General features: G+C 40.7%; 1 protein-coding gene across 1 annotated transcript in view; it reads right to left on the minus strand.

The window, feature by feature from the left end:
- Window positions 1–27705, minus strand: part of ZCCHC24 (zinc finger CCHC-type containing 24) — a 106230-nt gene that overhangs the window by 69352 nt on the left and 9173 nt on the right. The window contains exon 2 of the mRNA XM_021399068.1: window positions 19429–19629. Within this exon, the coding sequence (XP_021254743.1) occupies window positions 19429–19629 (201 nt within the window). The remainder of the gene's footprint in view (window positions 1–19428; window positions 19630–27705) is intronic.

Raw genomic sequence — 27705 nt, forward strand, 5'->3', positions numbered from 1 at the left:
GCTCTAATATGTAAGGCAGTTTCCAAGACCAGCTTCTGGACTAGAAGCATTTAGAAGTCGTCCACAGCATGGCCTGAAGTTGCCGTGACGCAGCGCTGATGCAGTCTGCAAAGCATTGCCAGTGAATCTTGTATGCGGGATGTATGAGACCAGAGTCTGCTGCAGAAAACTTGAGCTGATTAACGAGGTTTTGAACTTTTATTTGCCTTATTACTTTTGTATATAATATCTGTCTCCCACTGTTGACATTTCCAATCCCTGTGGGATGAGTGACCCTTGTTACTGTGTAGCAGACCAAGGCCTAAGGGAGAGAATCCAGGACAAGTGGCTATGGTATAAATTACTAATAGTCTTGCTCTTGCTCCACTCCCAGATTAAAGAGGACATTGGCTGCAACTTGTTAAAAAAAAAACAACATATGATCTTAGCTTTTGTTAGCTGACCGGTGTGTTCCTCAGGGTACCACTATGGTCTTCATTTCATCTGGTTGCCATGAATTATAATTTTCCTCCCAAGAAAAAGAAATAAATAAGATCTATCTTTGATGGCAAAACAGCAAATTATTCTCTTCCAGAATCTCTGCTTGCTGTTTGTTAACCAGCCCCAAGTACTTTTAGCACATATTCTCTGAACTAGCAGGATTTTGGTTGAAGAATATTTTCCACAGACCAGTCACACTATTATCCACCCACTGTGCTGGTTTTCTTTCCAGAAATACACCATCAGCTGAAACTGCATGATCAGTACCAGAACAAATTACTACTTGAACACTCACTGCCATCCAAAGGGCGTAATTCCTTAACAGGCAGGCCTGCCACTCGTTCTAATGTCACTGCATTTCAAGCCCAGGTGGGGAGCTCCAGGCCGATCTCTTAGGAGGACGGGGCAGCACTCAGCTCCCATTTCAACTTAGACTGTGCCACGTCACAGCCAGTCACACTGTGAAAGAGAGACAGGCTTCTGTAGGAATGATACACTTCATAGGATTTGGTTGGCTGAGATCAACTGAACCACAAAAAATCCACAGGCAAACTCTGTTTGGATGCATACGGAGCCATACTGTATCTTGCAGATATCTTTTGAAATACACAGCTTTTTGTTTCCAAAGCACTCTCTTGAAGAACAGAAATTATACAGTTTATTAGAGGCAAGGCTTTCTGCATCACTCCTGCACTAGCACAAGGAAATGCAACCAGTCTGAAAGCAACACCTTGGTTGAGCTAGTTATTGTGAGAGACTATACCAGTAGGCATACCATACCCTGTTTTATGCAGAGGACATCTTTAAAAGTATTGGTGGGGGCAATTTTGATTTCATTCTTGGGTGTTGATTGCTTTCTTCATTGAGTTTTTAACCTCTTCCGTCTGTCAACAGAAGTATAAAAAGACCTAGGCTGTAAGGCCCAGGAGGGACAGTTAGACATTGAAATCTGACATCCTACAGCCACTGAAGATTTTGATTACTTGAACTGTTACAGATCCTGGTCCTATTAGTTAAAGTTGTGTAAGATTTATAGAAATGTATCCTAAAGATACAATCCAATTTTCCTGGGGCACTTATTTACTTCAAAGGAAGAGCACACTTTTGTTTTTTTCCAAGTAACAGAACTTGTCATATGTGATTCAAGGCAGATAATCACAATATGATCTTCCTTTTTATTTTGTTTTCTTATGATAATATAAACATAATATTGATTAAACAGAAATTATAGTTGATCTTCATATTTGCTAAATGCCCAGAACTACTACGTTACGCACAGTACAAAAGAGTAAAAGTAGAATAACATTTCTAATGCATATATAATGCTGTCGGTGGTAACAGTATTGACATTTGTGTCTCCAGAGCTCCAGTTCCTTGTTTCACGTATCAGAGCTGTGGGGAAATGTGAGGACAAAACTGAGAACAAGGCATGCAGGGAGATCACTTTGTGCCCTTCCTCCTTTATGTTCTTACAGGAACATAAGGTGAGATGAGAGGAAGATGATTATTGTACCCAAATATTTGCATGATGTATCTGACAAATGCTACTGTAGTATGGCAAAATCCAAGAGGTCCAGCTTTTGATGAGAAACAGAATTTTAAAACAAATGAGAATACCACTGCTTTGTAACAAATGTCCTCTTTGTTCATTTGACTTCAACCAGCATCCTCTGCATGGCACTGCTACATCTATTGTGTATAACTAAGACGTAGTACAGAAAAATGGTGTATCATGTGCTTTGTCAAACGTTAACATACCCTGTGCACTTTCCAAAAAGATCAAAGGAACTCACCCAGATTCCTGGGCAGAAGCACATTGATGTCTCTTCTTCTGTTGAAATAGATGGAAAGGATGCGATCTTGTAACAGACCTAAAAGGTGAATGGTTGTCTGCAAAAGATGGGTGGAAGAATGTACTTTGACACTGACTAGCACCTCTAGACAGGGGTTATTCATATGTGAGCTTCAATCTTGAGACTGGCATCTTTAGTGACACTGTAAAGAAAAATGATCCACGGCCACACATTGAATTTTTCATCTGAAGATATTCCCTTGCTGTTGATGACCACAGTACTGGAAAATGTCCTCTAAAGAGGAAAGATTGTAAGAAATGGACTCATGGTAAAATACATGTAAACTCCTAGACAACATTTTCCCTTGGACTAAAACAAAGATGTGAGGCTGACTTGAACAAGAAGTTCCAGGAACAATGAAAGACAGATAATTTTTCTTCAAAATTTTAAAAAATGCTCAAAAAATAATGTGATTTTACTTCTGATTTTTTCACTCACTCGGTAACACTGAAATTGTGTTCCAAGTCTAAGTTAGCTTTTTTATTTCTGCTGTTCTTATCAGTGCTTAACAACCTCATTATTTTCTGCCACGTAGAGATCTGAAGCATTTTTTTCGCCTAGAACTTTTTTTATGCAGAGGTTGCTAATGTTTTTCTGTTTATTGGTCCACATAGTTAAACCCATAAGACATTAAATTAACTGCTTATGATTGTATATTACAGTGCAACAAGGAAACTTATCATAATTTTAATTGTGCTGATGCAATATATTTTTTTACAAATATGGAACTAAGTTATACATTCAGAAATTAGGATTGGTTTTATCTTATGAAAAATACTAGGACAACTTTGACAGTTACTCATAATCATGACTAGTAACAGGAAACTTTTAGTACCTAATATTTGTCAGCTTGAGTCATTCCATCTCCCGAATTCACTATTCCCTGAATCAACCCCATATTTGAACCAGCTGTAAAGAGGTGCTTTCCACACCATCAATCAGAAGCAGTTTTGTCATGAGCTGAACCTGTACATAAAAATCTACCATTTACAAAATGTGGATGCTGAAGCAATAACTCTCTTTTGTTTCAGTTTGATAGTACTACATGAAGCTGTAGCCAAAACAAAAACAGAGAGTAAAGAAAGACAAATATGTCTGTAGGGGCAGGGTTTCTGAGGTGTATAATGAAGAGGTCAGGTAACCGATGCCATCACCTAAACCATGGGATCTGTTACAGACAGCTACATTCTACCTCAGCTGAATGTAAAATTAAGAGATACAAAATGTTCTTTAATTCAGTTCTTGGAACAATTTGGTCAGCTTTGGAGAAACAAGCAAGTTTTCTGCTTCCAAGGACCTAAGTGAGCAGTGAAATGCTGGAAGTAGATAGCACAGCAATTAGAGAACAGCTCTGTAGCACTGCTTGTACATCCAAGCTGCAGGGCTTAGTGCTCACTTCCGGTGCTGAGGCTGAGATGCAGATAGTCCAAACTGTATCTTTGGCCTTGAATCAGAAAGAAGCTGATACCTTTCTCATGAGAGAGAATCAGTTAGAATAAGTACTTGGTTTACGTGGAAATCTAAAGAAAATTACAAAATAGAATACATGGTCTACGGAATTGTGCCATTTCTGACTCAAGATTAACACATCCATTGCACAATTTGAGTTCTTTGTATCACATGAACATGACAGCTAACTAAAGTTGGAATGCCATACTAGCCGAAATTCATAGATGGTAAGATCACCCAGCTTTTCTTTTTGTTAGGCAAACAGATCATCCTATCATATAAACAGATGCATCCCCACAGACTTGAAGAGAAGCAAGCTCGTTTGTCCAGGAGCACTGATGCTGTTAAGCTTGCCTGCCTTCAGCTTTAAGGCAAACACAGAAAATAATGCTGAAAATTTAGGCGTGGTTTTAAGGCAAAAACCAACAGGGACAGAGGAGAGGGAGTAAATTTTTTTCCAAACCCTAGTCCTATCACTGTTTGAAATGGAGAAATAATTGCAAACTGTCTGCCAGCAATGAAAAAACTGCAGAGCAAAGCACATTTTCTCTGAAAAAAATTGACAAAAAGACTGAAGTCAGTGCAGGTATTATGACTTACAATGGAATTTTGGTTTTAGCTTTTCATACTTTCTTCTCTCTTCCATTCAAATGGGACGGAGAAAGTGGAATTTGAAGTCACAATTTTACTTGTGTCATTACTTCACTCAACATCATTATTTATTTATGTTTTAATCCTATGTATACAGAGCTTCATTGTCCCTGACATCTGAAATGCAGTGACAGCCTCATGAGAAATTTCTGTTTCAATTACTCAGTGAAAATTCTATCAATTCATTGACTTCATCTGAGGGCTTATTCTGCAGAGAGTACTCAGTATTTGGGAGAATAAACTGTTTTCTACACGATCACCTGTATCATTCTAATATGTTTTATTTTTTGTCTTACAGGACATGTAAGATAATACATGTATTTGTATTAAAGTAGCTCTAGAGGAGCTACTTCCAGAACTAGGAATTGCACGCTGTTATGCATGCAGCCCTAATTCTCTTTGAAAAGGCTCAGCTATGTGTGAAGGAAGACCGGTCTGTGGGATGTTTATCTGATCAGTCCACACAGTTTGCCCCAACAGGAAAGTCAGGGAGGGATTAAAAGAAAAATCAGCTCCAAGGAGCTTTGTCTTCCAGGGATATACAACATGTTCATACTTACAGTGTCCAAATTCATTTATTTATCCTAGCTAGAAATGTCATTAAAAGGAATCAGGTTTTTAAGAAGCAGTGTGGAACACATCAGTTTTATAATGAGACAGTGAAAATCTGCTGCTGGATATTCAGCTGCTGGTTGACAGCCTGACTTATGGAGCCAGACTGAAAAGCACTATCGGCTTTTTTGAGAACTTCAAATTGTTTTTCTGGATCTACAAATTTAACTCTTGTGGCTCACTGCACTTTAGTCATGTTCCTCATTGTAATGTAGCCATCCAAAGTGTGCTAAAAATGTCCAGAGATGAAACCACTGTGTCTTAGTTTGCAAAAAGTGGTAGGCAGATAAACATGTTTTCTAGGGAGTGACTTGCAGTGAATGAAATGACAGCCGCTGGAGATTAAAAGAGAAAAAGATAGGAAAAAATGTTGCAGTTAGAAAACTAGATAAGGTTTGTGTCTTGGATAACTGTATACAAGAAATACAAGAGGTGTGCTTTCTACTCCTTGTTTTGTCAGCTTCATGTAGTAAATATCTGTTCCTCAGCCTTAACTCTTCTGTATCAATGAAAGGCACCTTGGAAAAGAGACTGAATGGGTCAAAATCTTGATACTCCAGAAAAGGAACAAGGGCTTTAACTGTAGCAGCTGGATAAGGAGATGAATTGATTGTGAAAGAATCTTAAGAATGGAGGTGAGATAAAAAGAAGGTATGACACTGTGCAGAGTGTGGGGTCAGCAAGGTCAGACCCTATATGCATCCGCCAGTAAATCTGCTGGAGGAAGACAATACCCTGTTTCTGAAGGCTGACCATCCAAAGTTCCTTGTGTGTCTCTAGATACTACCAAAATGAGTAGGTCTTCTTCACAGATATAGATGGGAGTCAGATTGAGGCCCTATTCAACTAAACTTAGGATGATGCTGTACACTGACCTCTGATCACTTTCCAACAGCTGGCAGACTTCAGCCAACAGCCATCTTCTCACACTTCCCTGGCTCTTATCTCTACTAGCTTCTGCTTTTGGCCCTTATCAGCCATCAAACGTATTAGGGGCCTGTAGGAGAGAAGACTATGAGGTAGAAAGAAAAGGCACGATAAGAAGTGTTTATGAAGAGCGATGCTTTCATAAGATACTGCTCTTCCCCCTGAGAAAGATGGGCAAGGCCCAAGGAATTGCACCAAGGTGGTTTTCACCCTTCATGGAAGGGTCATACAGCTTGTTCCTAGCAAGAGCAGTGATAATTCCAGCTCTATCACCCATCCCCGCTCTGGTTTCTGTGCACAACAGTCCTGTCGAATCTCTGCATACAGCCCCCAGATGAACTGACGAAACAACACAGGCTTTAAGGCAAGCACTGTAGACTGCACACAGCTCAAACCATCCATCATCACAAATAATAACCAGTGTGAACCGGTGTTCAGATAAGGCCTGCTCATGAAGAACTAACAGCTTGATAACCTAAGCCGACAGCGTAGCAGTGATGCAGTACTTAGAAGTGCTGTAGCTGCCGAGCAGCTCCCTTTGTGGGAGGCAGAAACATCCAATAGCTCTGTTCACTCTGATGGCAGATAGCTCCTGGAGCCTGTGCTAATGCTGAACTTCTGCTTCTGATGACTATGTCCACCAGTAATTCTGTCGCCCGATGGGCAGATTTATCTCCATCATAACTGGTATGACCATGGGCCTTTGCCACTGTCACGGAAAACGGTATAACATTCAGAAATGTGAAGCTGTCACATTTGAAAACCACAAGTCTACAGAATGCTGTGTTAGGTCTTCTCACCATGCAAGGGTCACAGGACTTGTGGATCAGAACTAGGTTAGACTGGTGGCCTGGAGCAGAGGCAGAGCTTGCCTAGGTCTGCAGGCAGTGCTGTCAGACAAGTCCTGGGAGAGGTGCAGCTGCAAGAGAGGGCCACTTTTGTTGGCCGCTCTGCTTTCTGGCACAGTGGGAACTGCTACCAGCAGAGTAGCACTCACTAGTACGCAAAACAGAGATTTCCTGAGCTGCAGGCTGAGCTGAGACATTGTTACTCGCTCTCACTGGAGCTAAAGCTCACCAGAAACCTTCTCCCATTCCAAGTGCAAGGTATGTTATATATGTATGACCTCATGTTTCCCATGTTAGGGAAGGCAGTTACTTAAAGAAATACTACATGTCGTGCACAAGGCTCACCCTGGGAAGAGACTAATAGCACAAACCACAGACATATACCTTGAGAAACTCAGATGCAAAATTATAGGGAACTGGCACAGAAGAGACTAGAGTGACTGAGAGGGAGCTTTCCTTCATGGAGAGGCCATAAATCCTCCACCTATAGAAGTATCTGCAAAGGAATGAACTCTGCTGTAGCAGTAGAGCAACCTATAGAAGCTTATCTCTACCTTGCTAACCAAGAAGAGCATAGTTGTTGAAACACAAAGGCAAAAGTAACATGAAAGCAGCTTGTGGCTTGTTTTAAATCAAATGCAGTTGAAATAAGGAAAGCCACACAACCTGTGCCTATGGAAACACCCCTCCAAGTCAAAGCACACCACAGCATCCTTAAGTATCCTTAGGTTACTGGAGGTACAGAAGTCTCCACTTTCATTTCAGTTATTCACTTGTCAGAAAATAGCTGGGAACATTCCTTTGAATTAGTCACATAAAAATCTCAATTAAAATTGATTTTTGTGAAGCAGTTCCCCTAAAAATGAAGAAAATTTCTTTTTCCAATTGGCCACTTAGCCCAATCCTCTTTGTGCACAAAATGTCTATCCCTTCTCAAGCCTAAGTTGTAATAAATTCCAAAGGTTCCAGAAATGTAAAACAGTAAAGAAGAAAATGCAAAGATACAGTTGTAGGGGAGTAACACGATCTTCCAAAGTACCAAAAACTAATGCTAGAAATTCGCCTTATGGCATACTGAATCTCTATATGTGGGACTGCTGCACTGTGCTTCTGCCAAGGACTGGGGTTAGTGCTGAGAGAAGGTGGCCCAGAGCTATGGTGATGGGAAAGGAGCTGGCAAAGGAGACTGAAGGCTGCAAAACAAAATTCCCAGGAGGAATTCATAGTCTAGGGAAGGACTGGACTGCTTGGTCCAAAGGGTTTAGGGTTAAGGAGAAAGCCTAAAGCTACTGTTGGATTTGGGCTGGAAGGAGCTGCCAAGGAGACTGAGGGCTGTGGAAAGAATTGTCCCTTGAGGAATTCTTGGTCTTGGAAAGGGCTTGGGCACCATGTGTTCAGCTCAGCCCGGGACTAGAGTAAGGCTTCAGAGAGGAAGCTCAGAGTTACAGATGTGAGATGCAGCAGATAATCCTCCAAAGTAAACAAAGGGCCAATGTTATGATTCTCCTTCAAGGTTTATTGAGTCTCTTGGTGGAATGGGACCCTGAAGCACTACAGTGAAAGAATAAAACAATATAATAATTAGCTTCACATTGCTTTCTCAGAGTTGCACTTTGTGATGCTCAGTGTAATTTTTCAGAAGCAGAACTGAATTTAAGACATACCAGACCTGCTTACTGCTCTGAGTAACTGGTAACTACTCAATTTCTTCAACAAAGACTGAAGAAATTCCAACAAAAATCTTGACTTGCTATCCATTTTACCTTCAAACCATCCCCCATCCCCCCCTGCTGCCCTCTGGTCTCTGCAAACATGCTGAAAGAAAGAAAGAAAATCTAAAGTTTCAGCCATTCTAGGAATCTCTCCTGATTCTTTTTTCCCCAATCCCTGAGAAACCTGATCTGCCAGATGGGTGGGAGAGCTTATTGTTTTTTTGTCTGACATCTGGATTTCATTAGCAAACTCATGCATGCTGAATCAGGAATGGGAGCTCAGAAGAAAGCAGATGAGAGTTAAAATTGTATTAATGCTAAAAAAATGTCCTGTTCCCCTCCCTAAGTTTGCAAACAAACACAAAACGTGAGTGACGTGAGCTCAGTGTAAGCAGTACAGCCATTATTAGCTATACCCATTTACGTTAATGCTGGACGTAAAAAGAATCCCTTTCAATAGTTTCACATTAGCAGCACTACTTTTCAGGTTTATGAGTTTATGACAGTCTCCTGTCTTCTGTTTAAATAGACTCAGTGTAGTACATAAGGAAATAATTTACCACAAACAAACCAGGTAAGATTTGCTGCAGAGGGGACTGCTGTAAATGACAGCAGCAAGAGGCAGGATTTATTTATTGAAAGTTTAACAGGCAGCAGCAAAGTGTTAGTGGTGTCCCAAAAGTCAGGGTATTATTAATTACCATAGCTCTCATTACTTAATAATAGAAACAGTAATATACACAACCACTGTCTGTCACTCCTATATGTGGTGCTGTGCTAACAGCTCTGGGTGGTTGTTAGATCTTTTTTGCTAAGGCTGATGTCTGCAAGCATCTAGTATCTCTTCAATGCATCTTATCCTTCCTCTGCTTCTCCAAGGTGCAGAGAACCCTGATTCTCAGGCTAAGCACCTTGGCTACGAGCACAAAATAGCGATGAGGAGGTTCAGGTAGTATTTGTGATTGCATTGCAGAGGGAAAGAGGAAGAAACAAGAAACTTTGGTCATGTTGTACAGGTTCAAAGAGGCTTAGGATAAGGAATCAAACAAAATTACAAAATTATGGCAAGCTTAAAAGGCAGAATTACTCCTTCATATGTTGTTAACACAGGTGTCTGCCCCCCTTTAGGACCTCAACCTGCACATCTGATGTGCAGGTACAGCTGCTCCCCTCAGGTAGAACTGCCTACATTACTTCACACAGGATACAGCTGCGTAATGTTCTCATATTGGCAGAAAGCAGATAGAAGCCTTTAAACACTAACACAAAAATGACCAGCATGTTCTGAAATCAGAGCACAGTTACTCTCATTTCAATGCACTCCAGCCTCCATCAGGAGATATGGCTATCTCCTGTCCTGAGAAAGTGTTCTCCTGTGACAGGTGAAATGCAGGTGGATGTGTACTTGCCTGTCACGCACGTGTAACAACGTCAGGTTAGGAATAAAGCTGTAGTTTTATGTGATGAACCACCATTTCCAAGGAAGCCTGAAAAATAATGGTCTTGATTCTCCATTTTCCTTTGCTTCCTGTAAACATTTTTGACTTTCTGGAAAAAATATTTTCTTCCCCACCATTTCTTTGAAATGAGTCTTTTTCACCTCCGCTTTGCTTTTCCTTCTCTAATTTTCTCAGCTGTGTAACCAGGAATTTAGGAGTAAGAATAACATTCTCTCTGCTCTCATGAGCTCATGTAAAACCCAGTGGGGCTGTGTGGGGACCATGTGTTTGGGCTTCCTGGTGGCTGCAGGTGGTGTGGGCACGCTCACCCAGATGGAAGTATTGATTTCCCTGGGCTGTTGCAGAGGTTTATCTATAGCTGTACACCTGCAACATGGGTTCAAATTAGAATGGATTCAAAACCAGTATTTTGCATGTGAAAGCCTTGAGCCTGGGAAATTATTCTAAACTCATGTCCAAAATTACAGCCTGAGACCACATCTAAGTCTAGATGAAATGTGCTTTCCTGTGGAAAATCAGGCTCAGAGCTGAGGATGAACTAGTAATCAAGATTATGTCACTTCCAAAATGTCTGCTGTTGCTTCTAAATTCCCCAAATGTTTCAACTTAAGTGCCTGTCCATGGGCTTTATTGCCTTAGCAAATAATTTGGCATTGACTATGCCCTGACATGAAAGGCTTATTCTTTGTATTGTCTAATTACACAGAACTTTCTAGCCTTTTAGCTCTGCAAGGGAAATTTGGAAGAAGAAGGTTCTTTCTTAAGGAAAAAACAGGCTTTTGCAGACTTTAGAAATGTCTCCTTAAATAACAGCCTTCTCTTAGTAATGACTACCGATTTCTGGTATAAAATATAAGATGCTAAGGAACCAAGTTTACAGTAAGCTTATCATCAAATTTGTCTATTGCTTTATTACAAGGTGTATTTTCCTATTCAAAAATAAATGTGAAAATTTAAGATATTTAGTATTGATTCTGGTGAGCTGTGAAGCGGTGCAGGGAAATAGGCTAGGAGTTACAGCAGGGCTTGTGCCTGAGGTCTGAAGTTCTGCTCTCAGTTCTGTCAGTTTGGCATTTGGAGAAGATATTAGGTTTCTGAGACTCACATTACACATCTGTACAACGTAAATACATTGAATTTCTGAAGGTAAACTGAAGTCAAAGCTAACACTTCCAGAATATAAACAGAAAAAATTCTTATGCAAGTAACAGCTTAATGGTACTAATTTTAGGGAACCAACAGGTTTTTTACATATATAATATTGAAAGCACTTGGAATGGCTCTTGTGGGTGAAAAAATAAATTAAAAATAAATACAGCTTCTGCTCTCACTTTAATTTGCAAGCAAATTAGCATGATTAGACTGACAGGTCTCCAAAGTCCTCAGGTTTGGTGTTTCAGCAAACAGACAAACACTGACTGTCCTTTCACAGGTATGCACAGAGTTATATTGCTGTAAAAATGAACCTACAGTCATTTTTTTATGCTATGTGCTCCAAATGCCATTAATTTAAGGCTAAAACATGTGACTTACTGTGCAGGCAGCAAATGGCACCTGTATCAAAATGTGCTCTTCTAGGAGGGCACAGAAACTGGAAAGCTACTCCAGTATAGGAGTAGCATCTTTGCAAACTAAATGCAAAGCAAGCCCTTGAACCCTAGAATCACTGACAACATGAAATGCTTTGATTTCCAGCATATGCAATGACTTCTCAGGTCTTCCTCTGTACCCCTAGGATTGCTGACTGTAAGTAAACTCAGAGCATCACCTGGACAGACCTTTTGATCAGATGCCTCCTGAGCTTGCTGTAGGTGAGGCTGGCATCCATGAACCAGTATAGCGCAATGGTTTGTGTTCCTGATCCATGCAATGCTGGATCCATGCACCTGGGAAACTTTGTTCTCACCCTGTAGTAGACCTCTTTATAGCTGTAAAATGGGCCATACCTAAACATGTAAGGCTCCTTTTACCTTTGTTGACATAAGCCAGATACAATAGAACAGCACCAATACCTGCGGTTAGACACCACCACAGAAATGGAAGCGGGATTGATTTCTATTTAGTATCTTAATTTCTTCTGTACAGTGAATTAAGGGGGGGGGAGACAAGCCAGTTTACTCCCCTGGCAATCTCTTTATCCACTTCGACATCCAAAGAGTCTCTCATTTTCCTGACATCACCCCAGCTTCTCCTCCATTTGTAGCCCTTAATTGGGTGTGAGGATTAACAGAAAATGTGTTGTCCCTTTCGAAAGACTGTGAAGTGAGATTCTGTTAAAACTGGGATGGAGAGCTGAAATGTTGATATGTTTGGTAGATGAAAAAAAAATCAGAATTTCAAACTGGCAATGTCAAGGTAGGAATGTTCATTTGAGTAAATGACAACTGTAACATATTACAGGACAAATAACGTTTCCTCCACATTTGATGTACACTTCAAACTGTTTCAGCTGAACATTTCTTTGAAACAGACATTTTCCGTGAAAAAATTTCTTTTTAAAAAAGGAAAATGAAGCTATGGTTCTGCAGGAAGTGTTTGTACAGCATTTTGACTGCTGTTATTTCCAATGTTTACAGGCTTTTGTTATTTTTATGTGTTGTTGCAAAAAATGCGTGTTTGCTTCAGCTTTTATTTTTTAGCAGTACAGTATTTTGCACAGAAGTATTTGATTTAAAAGCACAGAGAAGAAGGACTGTGTAGACATTATAACTGGGAGATACAGATATCTGGAAGAACAATCAGTGATCTCTTTTTGCACAACATGAAAATGTGTTTAATTATCATAAAGCAGAATCACAGTCATTGAGGAAAGGACCTCAGGAGGTCACCAAATCCAACTTCCTGCTCCAAGCAGGACCAGCACTGACTTCAGATCTGGTTTTCCAGGACTTTCTCTAGGCAGATTTTGAAAACTTCCAACCATGGATGGAAATTCCACAAGCTGTACCTCACGCTGAAGCAAAATATTCTTAAGAAGTGAGAAAAAATTATTCACTCAGTCTTCCATTACTTGCTTATCAGTGCAAATGAGGAGTTTATAAAATAGTGTGGTTTTGACCTAGTAGTCTTTTATCTACCTTATCTACAAATCAGCTTGTGGAGGGCTGGAAACCAGACATTATTTTCTCTCTCAAGAGGAATACTCATAGTATTTGTTTCCAAGCTAAGGACTTAATTATGCTTTATCAGGAGTTTTGCTGCAAGTGAAGCAAGTAACAAATCATTAGTAAACAGAGTTCAGATTTAGACCAATGCAATAGCTGTATTCAGTCTACTTCAAAGAAGCTGATAAGTCTCTCTGTGGCTTGCACAGTATTTGAGTCACAGAATCATAGAATCATTGAGGTTAGAAAAGACTGCTAAGATCATCTAGTCCAACCATCAACCCATCATCACCGTGCTCACTCAACCATGTCACTGAGTTTGGTCTGTTGTGTACAGTTTTTAAATTTAAATTATGCATGTTCAAGATAATGAGATGTGTTATTAATATGCAGATATATAATAACAGAAGAATAAGGCTGGGAGATACTTTGGGAGATTCTCTCACAGAATCACAGAATTGCAGAGGTTGGAAGGAAGCTCAAGAGGTCAACAACTCCAACCCCCTGCTAAAGGGGGGTTAGGTTTCAGGGGAGACCTTATCGCTCTCTATAACTACCTGAAGGGAGGTTGTAGTGAGCTGGGGGTCAGCCTCTTGTCTCTTATAACTAGTCACAGGACGAGGGAGGAATGGCCTCAAGTTGCGCCAGGGGAGATTTAGGCTGGACATTAGGAAATTCTACTTTTCTGAAAGAGTGGTCAGGCACTGGAATGGGCTGCCCAGGGAGGTGGTTGGGTCGCCGTCCCTGGAGGTGTTCAAGAAACATTTAGATATAGTGTTGAGAGACATGGTTTAGTGGGGTTACTGGTGGTAGGTGGAGGGTTGGACTGGATGATCTTGTAGGTCTTTTCCAACCTTGCTAATTCTATGATTCTATGATTCTAAAGCAGGCACCCTATAGTAGGCCACGCAGGTAGGCGTCTAGACGGATCTTGAATATCTCCATCGAAGGAGACTCCACAACCTCTCCAGGCAACCTGTTCCAGAGCTCTGTCACCCTTACCGTAAAGAAGTTCTTCTGCATGTTTGTGTGGAACTTCCTGTATTCAAGTTTTAGGCCGCTACTCCTTGTCCTACTGCTATGCACCACCAAGAAGAGCCTGGCCTCATCCATTTGCCTCCCACCTCCCTTTAGATATTTACAAACATTCATCAGATCCCCCCTCAGTCTTCTTTTCCCTAGGCTGAACAGACCCATGTTACTCAGGCTTCTTCATACGGGAGATGTTCGAGGCCCTTAATCATCTTTGTGGCCTTCCACTGGACCCCTTCTAGGATACCCCTGTCTTTTTTGAACTGGGGAGCCCAGAACTGGAAACAGTATTCTAAAGGTGGTTCTGGGCAGGATCACTTGTGAAAATCCTGTTTATATGGCATTTCCCACACCAAAAAAGCTTAAACTTATACCAGTAATAAAGACTAAGCCACAGTGATAATGCCTTATTGATGGTACATAAGGAAGAGTTTGGTTTTGGCCGGTCTTCCCGAGTTTGGGAAATGCAATATTATGCAGTCCGCTAGACAGGAAAGGGGCAGAGCCCCAGTTCACTAGATATTTCTGCTTTATTTTTCACAAACTGCTCTTATTTTGGTATGTTAGGGTTTGGTACTTCCTTTTGAAGCAACGACTTTATCAAACAACAGCTACAGTCTCAAGCCCAGCACTTGGGAGCATGCTCTCCAGCCAGGGCTGTAGGGATCCCCCTACTCACGTGCAGCTGGCCAAGTCCTCGCCTCCCTGATAAAACGTTTGAATGCATGGCATGCACTGAGTTTGCAGGATTTCCAAAACAGAGAGCAATGAGTATCTTTTGATGTTTCAGACTATTAAGCAGTGTAAATTTCCAGAGATAAAGTTGATGTTACTAAATTACAGTTCAGCAGACTTTTGTTACAAGATTTCTGCAAGTCTTCATAGTAAAAGTAGAAAAGATCTGAGAAAATGTATCCAGCTAATCTCACAGACTGATAAACTTGGCAGGGCTAAGTCCAAGCATATGAGAAAAAGAATTAGCAACCTGCAATAAATTTTGTACTGTATTTGACTCCTTTAACTTCAGAGCTTTTTGAAATATAATCTTTCACTATAAAAATAAATTTCAAGAGGCTTGTGGGTTTTTGGTTGGTTGGTTGGTTGGTTGGTTTTAAATTGAGACTTCTAAGCTAAAAACCAGAAAGCTAAAATCTTTGTCTTTGTAAAGATGACAGCCTATTCCCCACTGCCATCCCAGCCAGCTCTTGGTACCTGGGGAAGGACAGCTTGAATTTTGAGGACGTTTGATTGCCTTTTCCAACTGTAAGGCACAAGACAAATTAGATTACTGCTTAGGACATGAGAACCACTGTAATTGTGCAGCCCAGAGCTGCCCATTGGGTCTGCAGTGCTGAGCCAGCTGTGCTGCCAGGGGCCGCTCTGCCTGAGCACGGGAGGGACAGCTTTGGGGCAGGGCGATCCAGCACACCAGGCTGCAGGCTGAGGAGAAGGGACTGTACTCAGCTTGATGCTGATTTATTCCACATCCTGCATGAAACCACAAAAGCAAATCTGTGCAAACTCTGGCAGTCACAGCAATTACCTGCTACTCCCATGGACCTGAATATGTCTTCTCAAGGTACTTTAGTTCTGCAGGATCTGCTTTGCAGATCAATGCTGCCAAAGGAAACATTCTCATTGTTGGACTCATTAATTTGAATCATGCCATACATTTTATTCAGAGCTAAAAGCACAGCACAAAAGAAGACTAATATTGTTTCTCGTTACATATATATCCGTGGTAGTATGTCTGTACTTATATGAGTTTGCACATGCATTTTCCTCTATGAGTATAGTGCAAAATTTGGAAATACACTACGTAATGGTTCTGTATCTCAGAGAGGTATGGGTAAGATAATATCATTTAAGACACTGAAACACAAAATTAGTTTAGAGAAAATGCAAGTATCCTTGCATGCTATTAAAGATTAAAAGTGCTGCATTTTTTGTGTACATTCTAATTACAAGTTTTTGCAAATGTAAGCAAATTAATGGTGACGAATGGCATTCAACATTGCTCCCATTTCATGTCATTTCTGAAACAAAGTCCACAGATTCTACCACTGAACATCACAGAAACTATTTAAAGAATAATTAATTCTTACCTACTAAAAAACCAGAAGTTTGCTAAATCCCATTTCAGTTTCCACACAGATCATTTTGGACAGGATATCAGACAAACTGCAGGTAGCTGAAAACAGCTGACCTTTTCAGTGAGAACTATCCAGCCTCCTAGAACATCATCATCACTTAGGATAGAAATCTGAAGCAATATACATATTTCCACTGGTACAGTATGCTGTTAACAATTACAGCAACCAAAAGAGAACACGCATCTTTATAGGGTTTGTAACAAGCACAATTAAGGGAGTAAAATCTCAAAGTTGTTGCACAATTTCTTTGCTTTGCAGGAAAAACTCCATACAACACTCCATTTCAAAATCTGCTTCGTATTAGGCAACTGAATGAAAAGAAAATAAAAATACCACATGATTTATTGATATGCATTTTGTCCAAATCAGATTACTTTCTCTCTTTTCTGTTTCCAAATCTAAGTACAAAAATGCAAAACGGCATCCCTTTTCTCATAGGATTTGCAGAACAACTTTCATTTTTGACAGCATTAGAAAAGCTCAGCATTAAAATCTAAGCCATTAAGTGTGTGTAAGCCAGTAGTGTATGTAATGTTCAAATAAAAAAAATCAGTTACCATCCAAAGCTATGGTGGCAAATGATGTCTCTCTAGTGAAGGTCTGGTCTCACTGTTGGTATTCCCTTCTTGAGAACAATTTTTTCAAAGTTTTGAATGTAACTCATGCACACCAGGTCACCCCCTGCAGATCTGCTCTCAAATTTAGAGAAAATAAGGGAAGTGCTTACATTTCTGTGAAAATTTGCCGTTGTTCAGAAACCACTTATCTGCTGACTAGACCATAAAACATTGCGTGTTTTAGAAACCTGCAGCAAAGAACTAATTTCATATCACCGGCTCCTTAAGTAGGATTTGAAAACTAACTTTGATCTGCAGAAACAGATAAGGGCATGCACAGCACACGCACTGATGAGATCTGACCTGGGTGCTGTGTGTGCATGCGGCCATGCATGCTGGAGACAGGGCAGCACAAGAGCTCGGCGCTGGGAGTCGCGGGGCTGGGTGCCTCTGTGAGGGGCTGAGGAGGCTTGGCTCAGCTGGCCCCACAGGACGCATGCTGAGAGAGGATACGGTTGCAGTCTATTAATACATCCTGAGATAAACACCAGGGAGGGAGATGAGCTATTTCAGCGGAGTACAATGTTGGCATGAGAACAAATGACTATGAAGTGGCCACAAGTTACATTTATCCTGGATTTCGAGTTACGAGAGGAGCGAAGCTCTGGAGCAGCTTCCCTCCAGAACAGCAGAATACTGAATCTCTTTCCAACTAAAACTCTATCGGTTTACACAAGGCACTGGATGATATGGCTGCCTGTAACTGGAGGAGGGTGGATGCAGCAGATGCCTGGCAGTCCTGCAGCCCTTTTCTCACCACTGGCTTGTCGGCCAGCCATGGGGTGTGCTCTGTAGGAAGTCCTTTCATTCCCCAGTTCATAGAGAAATTGAAGACCTTACTAGTGAAATCTTAATATGTGGAAAAAAAAATTATGCACCCAGGTTGTGCAATTTAAGTAAATAAATATTTCTACAGGAATCTTAATTAGTTTTTGTTTCCTAGATTTTTGTGGGTGTGTCTTCAACTTTTATTGTGTTCTTGAATCTCCAGTGCCTAAACTGTAAGAATACCTGTGAAATACATAGTGCATTTCTGCTCCAACACTGACACGTCTGATGGAGACCATTGGTGTGAGCTGCAGCTTGGACGTGTTGATCACTGAGGGACCTATGGCATCCATTTGACTCCCTGTGCAGCAGGGCAGCCATCTCCCACAGCTCAGCACTATGTCATTGTGAAGCACACTTAGGAGTTGGAGTTCTAAACCCCTGTTAAGCACCGCATGCTGTTATACAATCCCATCTCCATATATTGCTGTAGCACGCTGAACTAAGTACGTTAAACAAAGAAGTATATGAACCAGAGCATTTTTGATCTTACAGTAAGGAAAATCTCATATGTTTTCCTCAAGAGAATTGCCTTACTGAACATATATTGAAATAATGTGAAGTAAAAATATTTTCAGGTGCCACACCTAGGTCTGCAAATGTAGTTTAAAACCCCACAGCTTTCATTAGAATTAATGAAAGATATACAGCTAAATTCCATGAAGAAAACAACTTAGCCCATGCATAGCAGCAGTTGGAATATGCTCAGTTAAAGCTCATTTGACATTAGACTTGATTTCACACTGACCTCGCTCAGCTGGCAAATGCTTTTCTGACTGTGTTTTGGCTTATATGTGTTTGATATCCCCAACTGCCACAAGCTGTAGTTAATTCTATGCAGATTAATTCTGCTGAAAGTCACACATTAAGAGGGTAGGAGGTTAAAACCATAGTAAAGCAGATGACAGTAACGTCCACATCTGTATTTCTAGAATATTGGCAGCACTTGAATTTCCTTGGGACGCTACACAGATATATTGTTGGGGTTGTGAAAGTTTAAGCCAGAAACAAAAGTACATCCAGCTGAAACTTGAGAGCATAGAGAAACTTCGCACATTGCAGCTTGAATCCTCGGGAAAAAAACTGCAGATCAGTCAGTGTTTTTAGTGCACACAGGTTTATATCTCTTTTCTATGGAAATAAGTATTGCCAGCTTTGCCACTACAAAAAAGTTCTTGGAAGCTAAGACCATCACACCTTGCCAAGTATAGCAAACCACTTCTAAAAGACAAGAGACGTTTTGCACCAGATTCATTTGGAGCTTGTGTTACTGCAGCACCAATTCGAAGTTCCCATCCAGTGTAACAATTTATTCTCCTTTGGCATATGTAACTTGTTATATTTTTTATTAAGTGCCATTGCCAAAATGGCTATATGGTGTGCTGCTTGAAAATTTAATTTACACAGTCTCTGTGATGGAAAATTACATAGTAGCCATTTTTTAAGTTTCCAAATTCTACTTATTCATGTGCCTAGATGAGTATCCTTTATAATGCTTATTAGGCAAATGAAATCGCATTTTTTTTTCCATCATCATTGTGATAAAGAAAAGATTAAAAAAACACATGGCTAGCTGGGCACTTTGTCAAGATATTTTTTGATGTTACTGTAAAGAACTGTTTCAGTCAAATTTTGTGTCAGTAAATGAAAGAATGTTGAAAATTTGCATGAAAATTTCTCCAGAATACTACATATTCCTTACCTGTGGGCAGTCTTTGATGTAGTGTCCCTTGTTAAAGCAGAGGTGGCACAGGTAGTTAGGAGGTGGCCTCTTGCTGGGTTTTCTGGCTTCTGAAGAAAGGGACATGTCAGAAAAATGTTCAGTGAGGGAGCTTAACCCATCCACTATGTTGTTAAGAGAGCCATAAGGAGATGCACTCTTATACAGACTGCTGCTCAGAGCCTGCAAAAGAAAAGAAAAATTTACATAAAATGCAACACTGTGTCAAAGATTGTTCCTAGACTGATCTGGGTAGGGGAAGGATAAAATTAGCATTTAAAAAATATGGGATTTTTTCATTAAGAATGTGGCTGTGCATTTGAGAGGAGCAATACAGAGGCCATCAATAAAAATGTTTCTTGAGGGCAGCATGATAGAGCTGATCGTGCCACTGCCAGGAGCCTACTGAGCCATGGTTCACTCATCCCCACCCTTGCCACTAAGCAGTGATTGTTTTCTTGTGTTTTATTGTGCCACAGTCATGTTCTAGTTAGAATATACAGGCAAAAAGCTGAAAGAACAACACAGAGAAGGGACCACTTTTGTGATCAGAACAATTTATAAGAACAATACTGAAGTTGGGGAAAGGAAAAGAACTAGAAAAATGCAAAGTAATTTTTAACTTCCAGTCTAGTTAACATGACAGTCAACACAGAGTCCTGTGTTCAACCAATAGCAAGAAATGTTCAGACCTACATCTGTCTTGGATTTTCTAAGGGTTATTTAAACATTTCCTAATAATGCTAAAGATCTAGTTTTTGTACTTCAGTAAGATCTTCACTCACTTGATGTGCAGATGACAATCCTTTCCACTCTGAAGTGATGGGACCCATTTCACAGGGTCTTTCTCAGTTAGGTTTGATACACCTCCTAACAGTGCCATAATCATGTAGTTCTACTGGCATCAGAGAATTCCTGCTGCATTATGGGAAAGTGAGGTAAGAAGACATCCAACCTGCGCCTCTATGGAGGCCTCATTTTTCAGTGCTATTAAATCCAAATATTTCAACGGAGTCTTTATATATGTTATATGGGTATATTATAGACATATAGAAATTGGTTGAGATAGCTTGTAAATAAATTTGAAATGGGATTATATTTATCTCAGAGGTCTCAAAAATTCAGGATATCTGTACAGTTAGTGTGCTTTCTAAGTAATAGTCACTTACTGAAAGAACCTTTTGGAAGCCTTAGGCACCACTCAGCCTGCCCTCACTGGTCAGACATGGCTTACTGAACCCCACTGGTCCTCTTACAAAGGCGAAGCTGGTGCACAGCAGTGAGATCAACCCAAGGGGCCACAGATTGGGAGTCCAGAGCCCAGACTTTGCCCTGCCCTTCCCATTGACCTTCTCTCTGTCCCAGGGAAAGTCATTACCTCTCTGCCCTTTTAGTCTGGGACATGGTATAGCAGGTTTTCTGTTAACAAAACAGTGAATGATCTCATGGAGATCACTCCATGGCACTTAAACTTCTGGCCATCATTTCACTCTAGCACAGTGCTGATGTAGTTCTGTGCTGGTTCAAGACATTCTATCTGCTGAGAGGAGAGTCAGCCACTTTGTTTCGGGGGTTAAACCTGCATATTTCAAAAGGAAAAGCTATTGGAAGAACTAATGAAAAGGTTTTAGCTGCTTTAGTCATCAAGTAAGCAAAGATACCTCCAACAGTCACCGGAATTTTTTTTTCTAGGATTTATTAGACACTAGTGGAATGGGAAATTCTTGGCATCAAACTGCTAAAAGGAAGAGGAAGTACTATGGATGCCAAAATACTATTAATTAAGGGCCTTCAAAAAGTTCTTGTCTCCCTAGGAGCCACTTTCTATAACATACACTTGGAAAATACAAAATCTTTCTTTTTAAGAGTCTCTCTTGCCAAGAGATTCTTAAGCTACTTCACATGCATTAAACCCATCAGTACCTTTGCAAATCCCCTATTACCTGATTTTTACAGAAATGTGTATATACCAACAGAATATGTGAAATACTAAATTCTTTACCTCTTACAGAAATGTGTAACAGAATGTACAACTTCTGACCATAAGGAAGCTGCTGGTTCTGAACCCGGGGCTAACCCAGTGCCAAGACATGCCTACCTTCTGCCTTCATTGGGTTTTGTATGGGACATATGGCTCATGAAGGTGGCTGTTTTCCTTTCTAAATATCTTTCACACTGAACTATTACAACTACTGTAAGGGAGCTGTTCGGCACCATGACCATGTGTTAGGTAATTCTCTCCAACACCAGTGCTTCTTGGCATCTTTCAGGTCAATGGGGGAACTGACAGGTTGTAAAGACCATAGTTCTGGCTCCTCCATCAGCAAACCTTCTTTACGAACCATGGCAGCCACAGGCTTTGTGAAAGGCCAGGACTCCATCAGACCATTGGCTTTACTGATACAAAATCATAATCTTAGCAGACACCCATGGCCCTATGGCCTAAGTGTGACATCTGGCTGAGAAAGTGACCACCTGGCTCTGCTGGCAGGGCATTGGTGTAATATTTGCTAAAGGTGGACATGACAAAATTTCACCGTGAAACACTCCTCTGTAGTCACCTTGAGGCCCAGTATTAAGATAAGGAAAAGCCACAAATATAACAACTAGCAGGTGACAGCAGAAGAGAAGATGGATACTGCCAACATCACTGAAGTGTCAAAGAATAATTTCTTTCATTAAGGAAAATTCCTAAACAATCCCAAGATGCTCTGCCCCTTCTGGTACAAAGTCAGGCAAATTACTTCAATGGTTCCTGCCAATCTGACCTGGAAAATGGTCTGACATCAGTTTAACTCTGAGTCAATATGAAAAACACATCAATCTGGCACTTGAAAGATACCATAAAGAGCATCAGTGCAAACAGTGCTACATCCTGTCCCTCACTGTGGAAATCTCCAGTTCTTCAAGGGAAAAAGCCATTCCAAAAAGCCCAGTAATATAATAAGAGTAGTGGTGAGAAAATTCCTCCTGGACCCTGCAATGAAATAGCAAAAGCCCAGGAACACGTAATGAAGACGATGGAACGAAATGGTGCTGTAGTCCATTTTATCTTTGTAGAAAACAAGAGATGAATGAGTGTTGCTAAGGTACATAAACCAGCATTTTTTGTCTGGGACATTTAATGTAACAAATCAGAAATTCAGCCCTTACTGAGTTTTTGCTCTGCTGCAAAACAGAGTTTCAAGAATGATTTTGAACAAAAGCTTTGAACTAGCTTCACACTCAAAATGTCCAGGGGAGGATCAGGGTGACAAGCAGAATGCCAATGGTCTTAAAAAGATGACAACAGAAAGAGAAACAGAGAGGAAGAGGGAATTGCATTCTGACTCATTTTGACCTTGAGCATACTGGTACACATCTGCGAGGTGTCAGGGACACTGCTCCTCTAGGGTTCCACCAAGAGCAGTGATTACTTGTGTTCACAGTGTGTCCTAGCAAAGTCAGCCTGCCTTAAACTGAAGCATTCAAACCACAAATACTTCCCACTGGGAGTCTCATTTTGAGCTACGATAAGGTTTGAGCTTGGCAGTGAAATGGTTAGTGCTCTCAAGGATCCCAAAGACCACATTGCATGTCCTCATTACAAGGCTCATCAGGTCAGCTGCAATGAATTCAGAATTTCCTTATCTTGATACACTGGGAGAGCAGGGAAGCTACATAAAACTTGCTGAGTGGGAAGCTCTGGCTGATAAGGTAGGCTTGATTGGTCTTGTTGTTTGTTTGTTCTTTTCTGTGAATCTTGTTGATGTAGCTGAATGGGAACCAAACTGAAAATCTGGTGGTCTGTTTTTAAAAGGTAACCTCTCTGCTTGGTAGGTCTTCAAGTTCTGTCGGTGGTGCTGGGGAGTAAGGCTTCCTTTGTTATTTGCTTGCTAAGTGTTTCTAGTTGAAGAGTATGCAATCAGTAAGGTTACAGCGTGGTCCTTAGTGATAGAGGCAGCTATTTTCTTGTATGGCTTCTTTGCTCTTGTTGCCAGTTGGGTACAATATGTGAGTTCCAGTATCCAGCTCACCTTTAAGAAATTCCTGGTTCTGTGAAAGATCTGGTGAATGCTCTTGATGCTCTCACCTAGTCCCCCCCTTTCAGAGACAGCGTTGGGGATTAATGTGCCAAGGGGCAAGTAACAAAACATTGGAACAGCATTTCTCTCTTCAACTTCTTTTTTTTAGTGATGATATCATGTTAAAAGAAAAAAATAAAGAAAACTGTCCTGTTTGGAATGTGGTGATGCGTGCCATGCTGTAAAAAATGGATGATAAGCTTTCCTTTCTCTTCCAAATTCTCCCTGGTACATCTACTGCTTTACTCGTAAAGGTATTTTTTTAACTGGGGTCAGAGAACGTAGAAACTATAATAGCATATCAATTATGATAATATTTAATTTTGCCCAGAGGCAATGGGATTACCTATTTTTCAGAACTCTAATTTACAGTTAATATTAATAAGTGATAACAACCTGTTTATGTAGGAACAGCACCTTGTTATTAGGATTTATAGGAGTTGAGAGGAGGCAAAGGTTTTTAGACGTGCAACTGAGTAAGTAGAGGCATGTCTGGTGAAACTCAGTTTCTGCCCAGAGTTCAGTTTGTGGCTGCTGGGCCCTGAAAGCAGTGGCCGAGCAGACCCCGTTGTTAGTTACCTGCAGCTGAAATGACTGGTGGGAGTGTTCAAAAGGTTGTATCTAGCCAGTGCATTTATTTTGTGCCCTTGGAGTTGTTTGGTTTTGTTTTTATTTTAGAATTACACTTCAAAGACCTCTCATCCCTGTTCCCATGTTTGTTTGTTTGTTTGTTTAAAAAAAGCACAACCCAAACTACACTGATACCCACTATGTCACCAGTGAAGAGATGAAAGGGAGAGGAATATTTATACTGGGCAAATGAGTAGGAATAGAAGGCAACTTATTGCCCTCTTTAAAGTTGACTAATGCTTAAGCCTGAAAGCAATAGCTAAGACTGTACAGGAGGAGCCATATAATTCCCATAAACTGTTGGGTCCTGCACATGGTATCTATTCTCACTGTGTTTCTGTCAGTTAAATGATTTGTCACTGAAGTTCGCAGAGGCAACTGTTCCACCTTAGCAGGGTAACTTCCTTTGGATGTGGCATCATTACTGTAACTATTTCACCTGAAATCCAGTGATTTAACACTTCTTTTTCCAAAGGGACACCCCAATACTGAAATATTCTTCCTGACTTCCAGCTGTTTAATAGCATCTTGAAGGACTTGTGAAAGAACCTGTTCAAGCTGTAAGTTGGTACGATTTGTGATAGTGGTTCTCTCCGCATTTTTATTAATTGCATATAATGAAGGAAGATCCTACAAGACTCTAATATTCCTATAACGACACTAGTTCTACTGCATGAAATGGTCTGTAATTGAAAAGCAACGACCAAGGAATTTTTGATGACTTATTTTTGCTTTGGTATTTTGCCAACATACTAAAGAAAACGAAAGATAAAGCAGCCTTAACTTCCAGAGTTAGGTTTAAGTCAGTAAGCACCATGGCTGCTTGAAGTTTGTTGCAAAAAGGAGTAGGGTTGTCCTGTCGTCAGTATGAAAAAGTAAGGGTTTTCATATACTGTAAATTATAAACATTCTCCAGTTTGTGAAGTGTCTGTGATGGTAACCAGATGAGCTATGCTAATTATTAGCCCTGCACTGAAATGTCAAAAGGTGCTGAAGTTGTTTATCAGCTTGGATTTTCATGAAGATAAGAACTGAGTGCATCCCTGTGTTGTGTCATGCATAAAACAGTAGGACAGACAAGTCATTGCCCCCACTAGGTTGCTATTTTTACGTGAAAGGGGGAAGAGTGAAGCTATCAAAACAGTAATTCGGTGGCTTGTAAGTGCTAATATACAAAACTGCATCTGTCCTTCATCTGTTTTCCCCAGTAGTCATGGAAGGCTTGTTCCTGATGTGAGACATATCTGTGAAGGTAGGCCAGAGGTACCTGAGAACAGCACCTCAAATCTGTGACCCCTTTGTGCTCCAGTTCCTTGCAAATGGTCAAAACAGTTTCTTGATTTTTATTTATTTATTACTGAAGAAAACATTGAACACAGAATCCATGTTTATGGCCAATCCAAAAGCCTATAATAGGATTACATGAGAAAGCTGTCATAAATTTAGTTTTACTTGAATTAGCCAGAAGAAATCAAGGAAGTTAATTACCAAGGCTGAACTGGAAAACCTCAGAAACTGCTTTGGTATGGCTTATACCTTCTTTAGTTCTTCTACCAATTATAGACACTTCTACAGAGAACAGTTTATGTGGTGACTTAATGAAATTTCATCACTGGACAAGAGCAAGCAAAGCTCATCTTTCAGTGAAGAAAACATTTGTCTGGAGGAAGGAAAAATACCACAGCTTCTGTTTTCTTCTGAAACCAGTGCTTAAGTTATTTGTCAAGAAATGTGGTCTTCAGGCTGACTTTAAGAAAATGTGAATTACTCAGGTTCCTCACTTAACATAAGTAAACATGGATTAGCTAAGGATATCTTAATTCATCCTTCTTCCATAGGGGGATTTAGATAAACACGTTCTTGTATTAAACTCCTAACACTAATGCCTACTTGTAAATATTCTCAAATAGAGGGCACTAGGATTCTCCTTTCACAGGAACATTATCTTATAGAGATAGCAGTGGCATTGATAGTAGCTGTGAAGCAAGGTGGGAGGGCAACAAATCTTGAATCTAGTGCCTTGATCTACCTAATCTAGTTCTTCTAGAGCTGTTGGCTTGGTTGGCTGCGGTTTCTCAGATTGTAACTGATACCACCTCTGAAATTGTGTAACAGCATATGGGTGCAACATGCTTCTCTGAGTGACTTGTATACCTTTGTTTCATGAAGGGGTTGGAGAGCAACATGTGGCACCATCTCAGCCCACTCAAGATCTGATCTCTACAGCCTTGAGCTAAAGCTTACAAAGTCTGCCCATTCAAGACATTCACAGATCCATAGCTCTTAAAAAAGTGCAGCTGCCTGTCTGCTGGGTGGCATGGAGGTAACAAAGCTGATGGTTATGCTGCTCAGTCAGAGTTCTCCTCAGCCAAGAGTCCTACCTGACTTCAGGTAGGGCTCTTGGCTCTCTGTTTGGAGCGTGATCCTTCCTGCTTCAGTTCAGGGAAAGCCTTGGTGTAGATGTCAGTAAGGGCACTTGTACGGGGACCTCACAAACAGACTTCAGTGGAAAGAGGGGACAGGAGAGGCTAGATTTCTTCTGGTCAGAGGTGTGTGGACTTGGAGGAACACTCTAAATCTCCTACCAAGCTCTGCAGGAATCCTTTTCATCAGCTGAAGGTGAAACAACTGCCCGTTTATGTTAAAGAGAAGCTCTAACATATGAGCACTACATTAGGGACAAGGGAGACCATTCACGCTGCAAATTGCTTTAACACATTCCCACAGGAGCTCTCACTTCCAGCCTGTCCCTGGGCTGCCTGCAGCTGGGTCCCCAGGTTGCAGAGCACTAACCTCTGACCTCCCCAGAACTAGTGGTGCTGGGGCCAGGGAGCACCCCACCAGGCACCCTGATCCCCGCCCCACTTCATGTTGTTGAAAAACAAGCATACTTTGGGGGTGTTGGCATGGAATTCTTGTGCTTTGAGGAGGTTAAAAAGCATAAAGTGAGGGGATAAATGGATGGACGGATTTTGACCCCTGCACTTTAATACCCACAGCCACATTCTGTTAACATCTCTGTTTCCTGCAGGAAATCTTGTCTCAATCTGACCTGCAGTTTGAAAAACAAGAGTCAGGTTTCCTTTCATTTGGTAGGTCTTTTGACACTCCAAACATAAGAAAAATAACACCCGGAAATAGATATGTGCCTGTTTAAGACACACTTAAGAAAGCGTTTACCTCCTGCAAAGCTCTTATGCGATGAAAGGTTTTTGTGAAGAAATGTTCATTTTGGGTTAAATAGAACTTTAAGTCTGAGACACTTTTGTTTATATCATTTACATTCAGTAATGCCTTCTTGGCACAGAAACCTCTGCAATGGCTGCCAAAGTTTAAAAGAGGCAAAGCTAAGGTCTCTGTCAGAGGTAGAAACAATACATCATCTGCCCAGAATGGGCCCCTCACAATGTGCTTAGGGCCTCAGTTCCTGCACTCATGAGGAGACAGAAACTTTTATTAAATTGAGTATAGTGAAGAAAATAAATCATTTCCTTCTATTAAATGACAGGCTGGAATTTCATCTTGTGACTCCAGCTTTTGGAAGATAAAACTATCATTTACAGCC

Source organism: Numida meleagris, chromosome 5 (assembly GCF_002078875.1).
Source record: "Numida meleagris isolate 19003 breed g44 Domestic line chromosome 5, NumMel1.0, whole genome shotgun sequence".
Lineage (NCBI taxonomy): Eukaryota > Metazoa > Chordata > Aves > Galliformes > Numididae > Numida > Numida meleagris.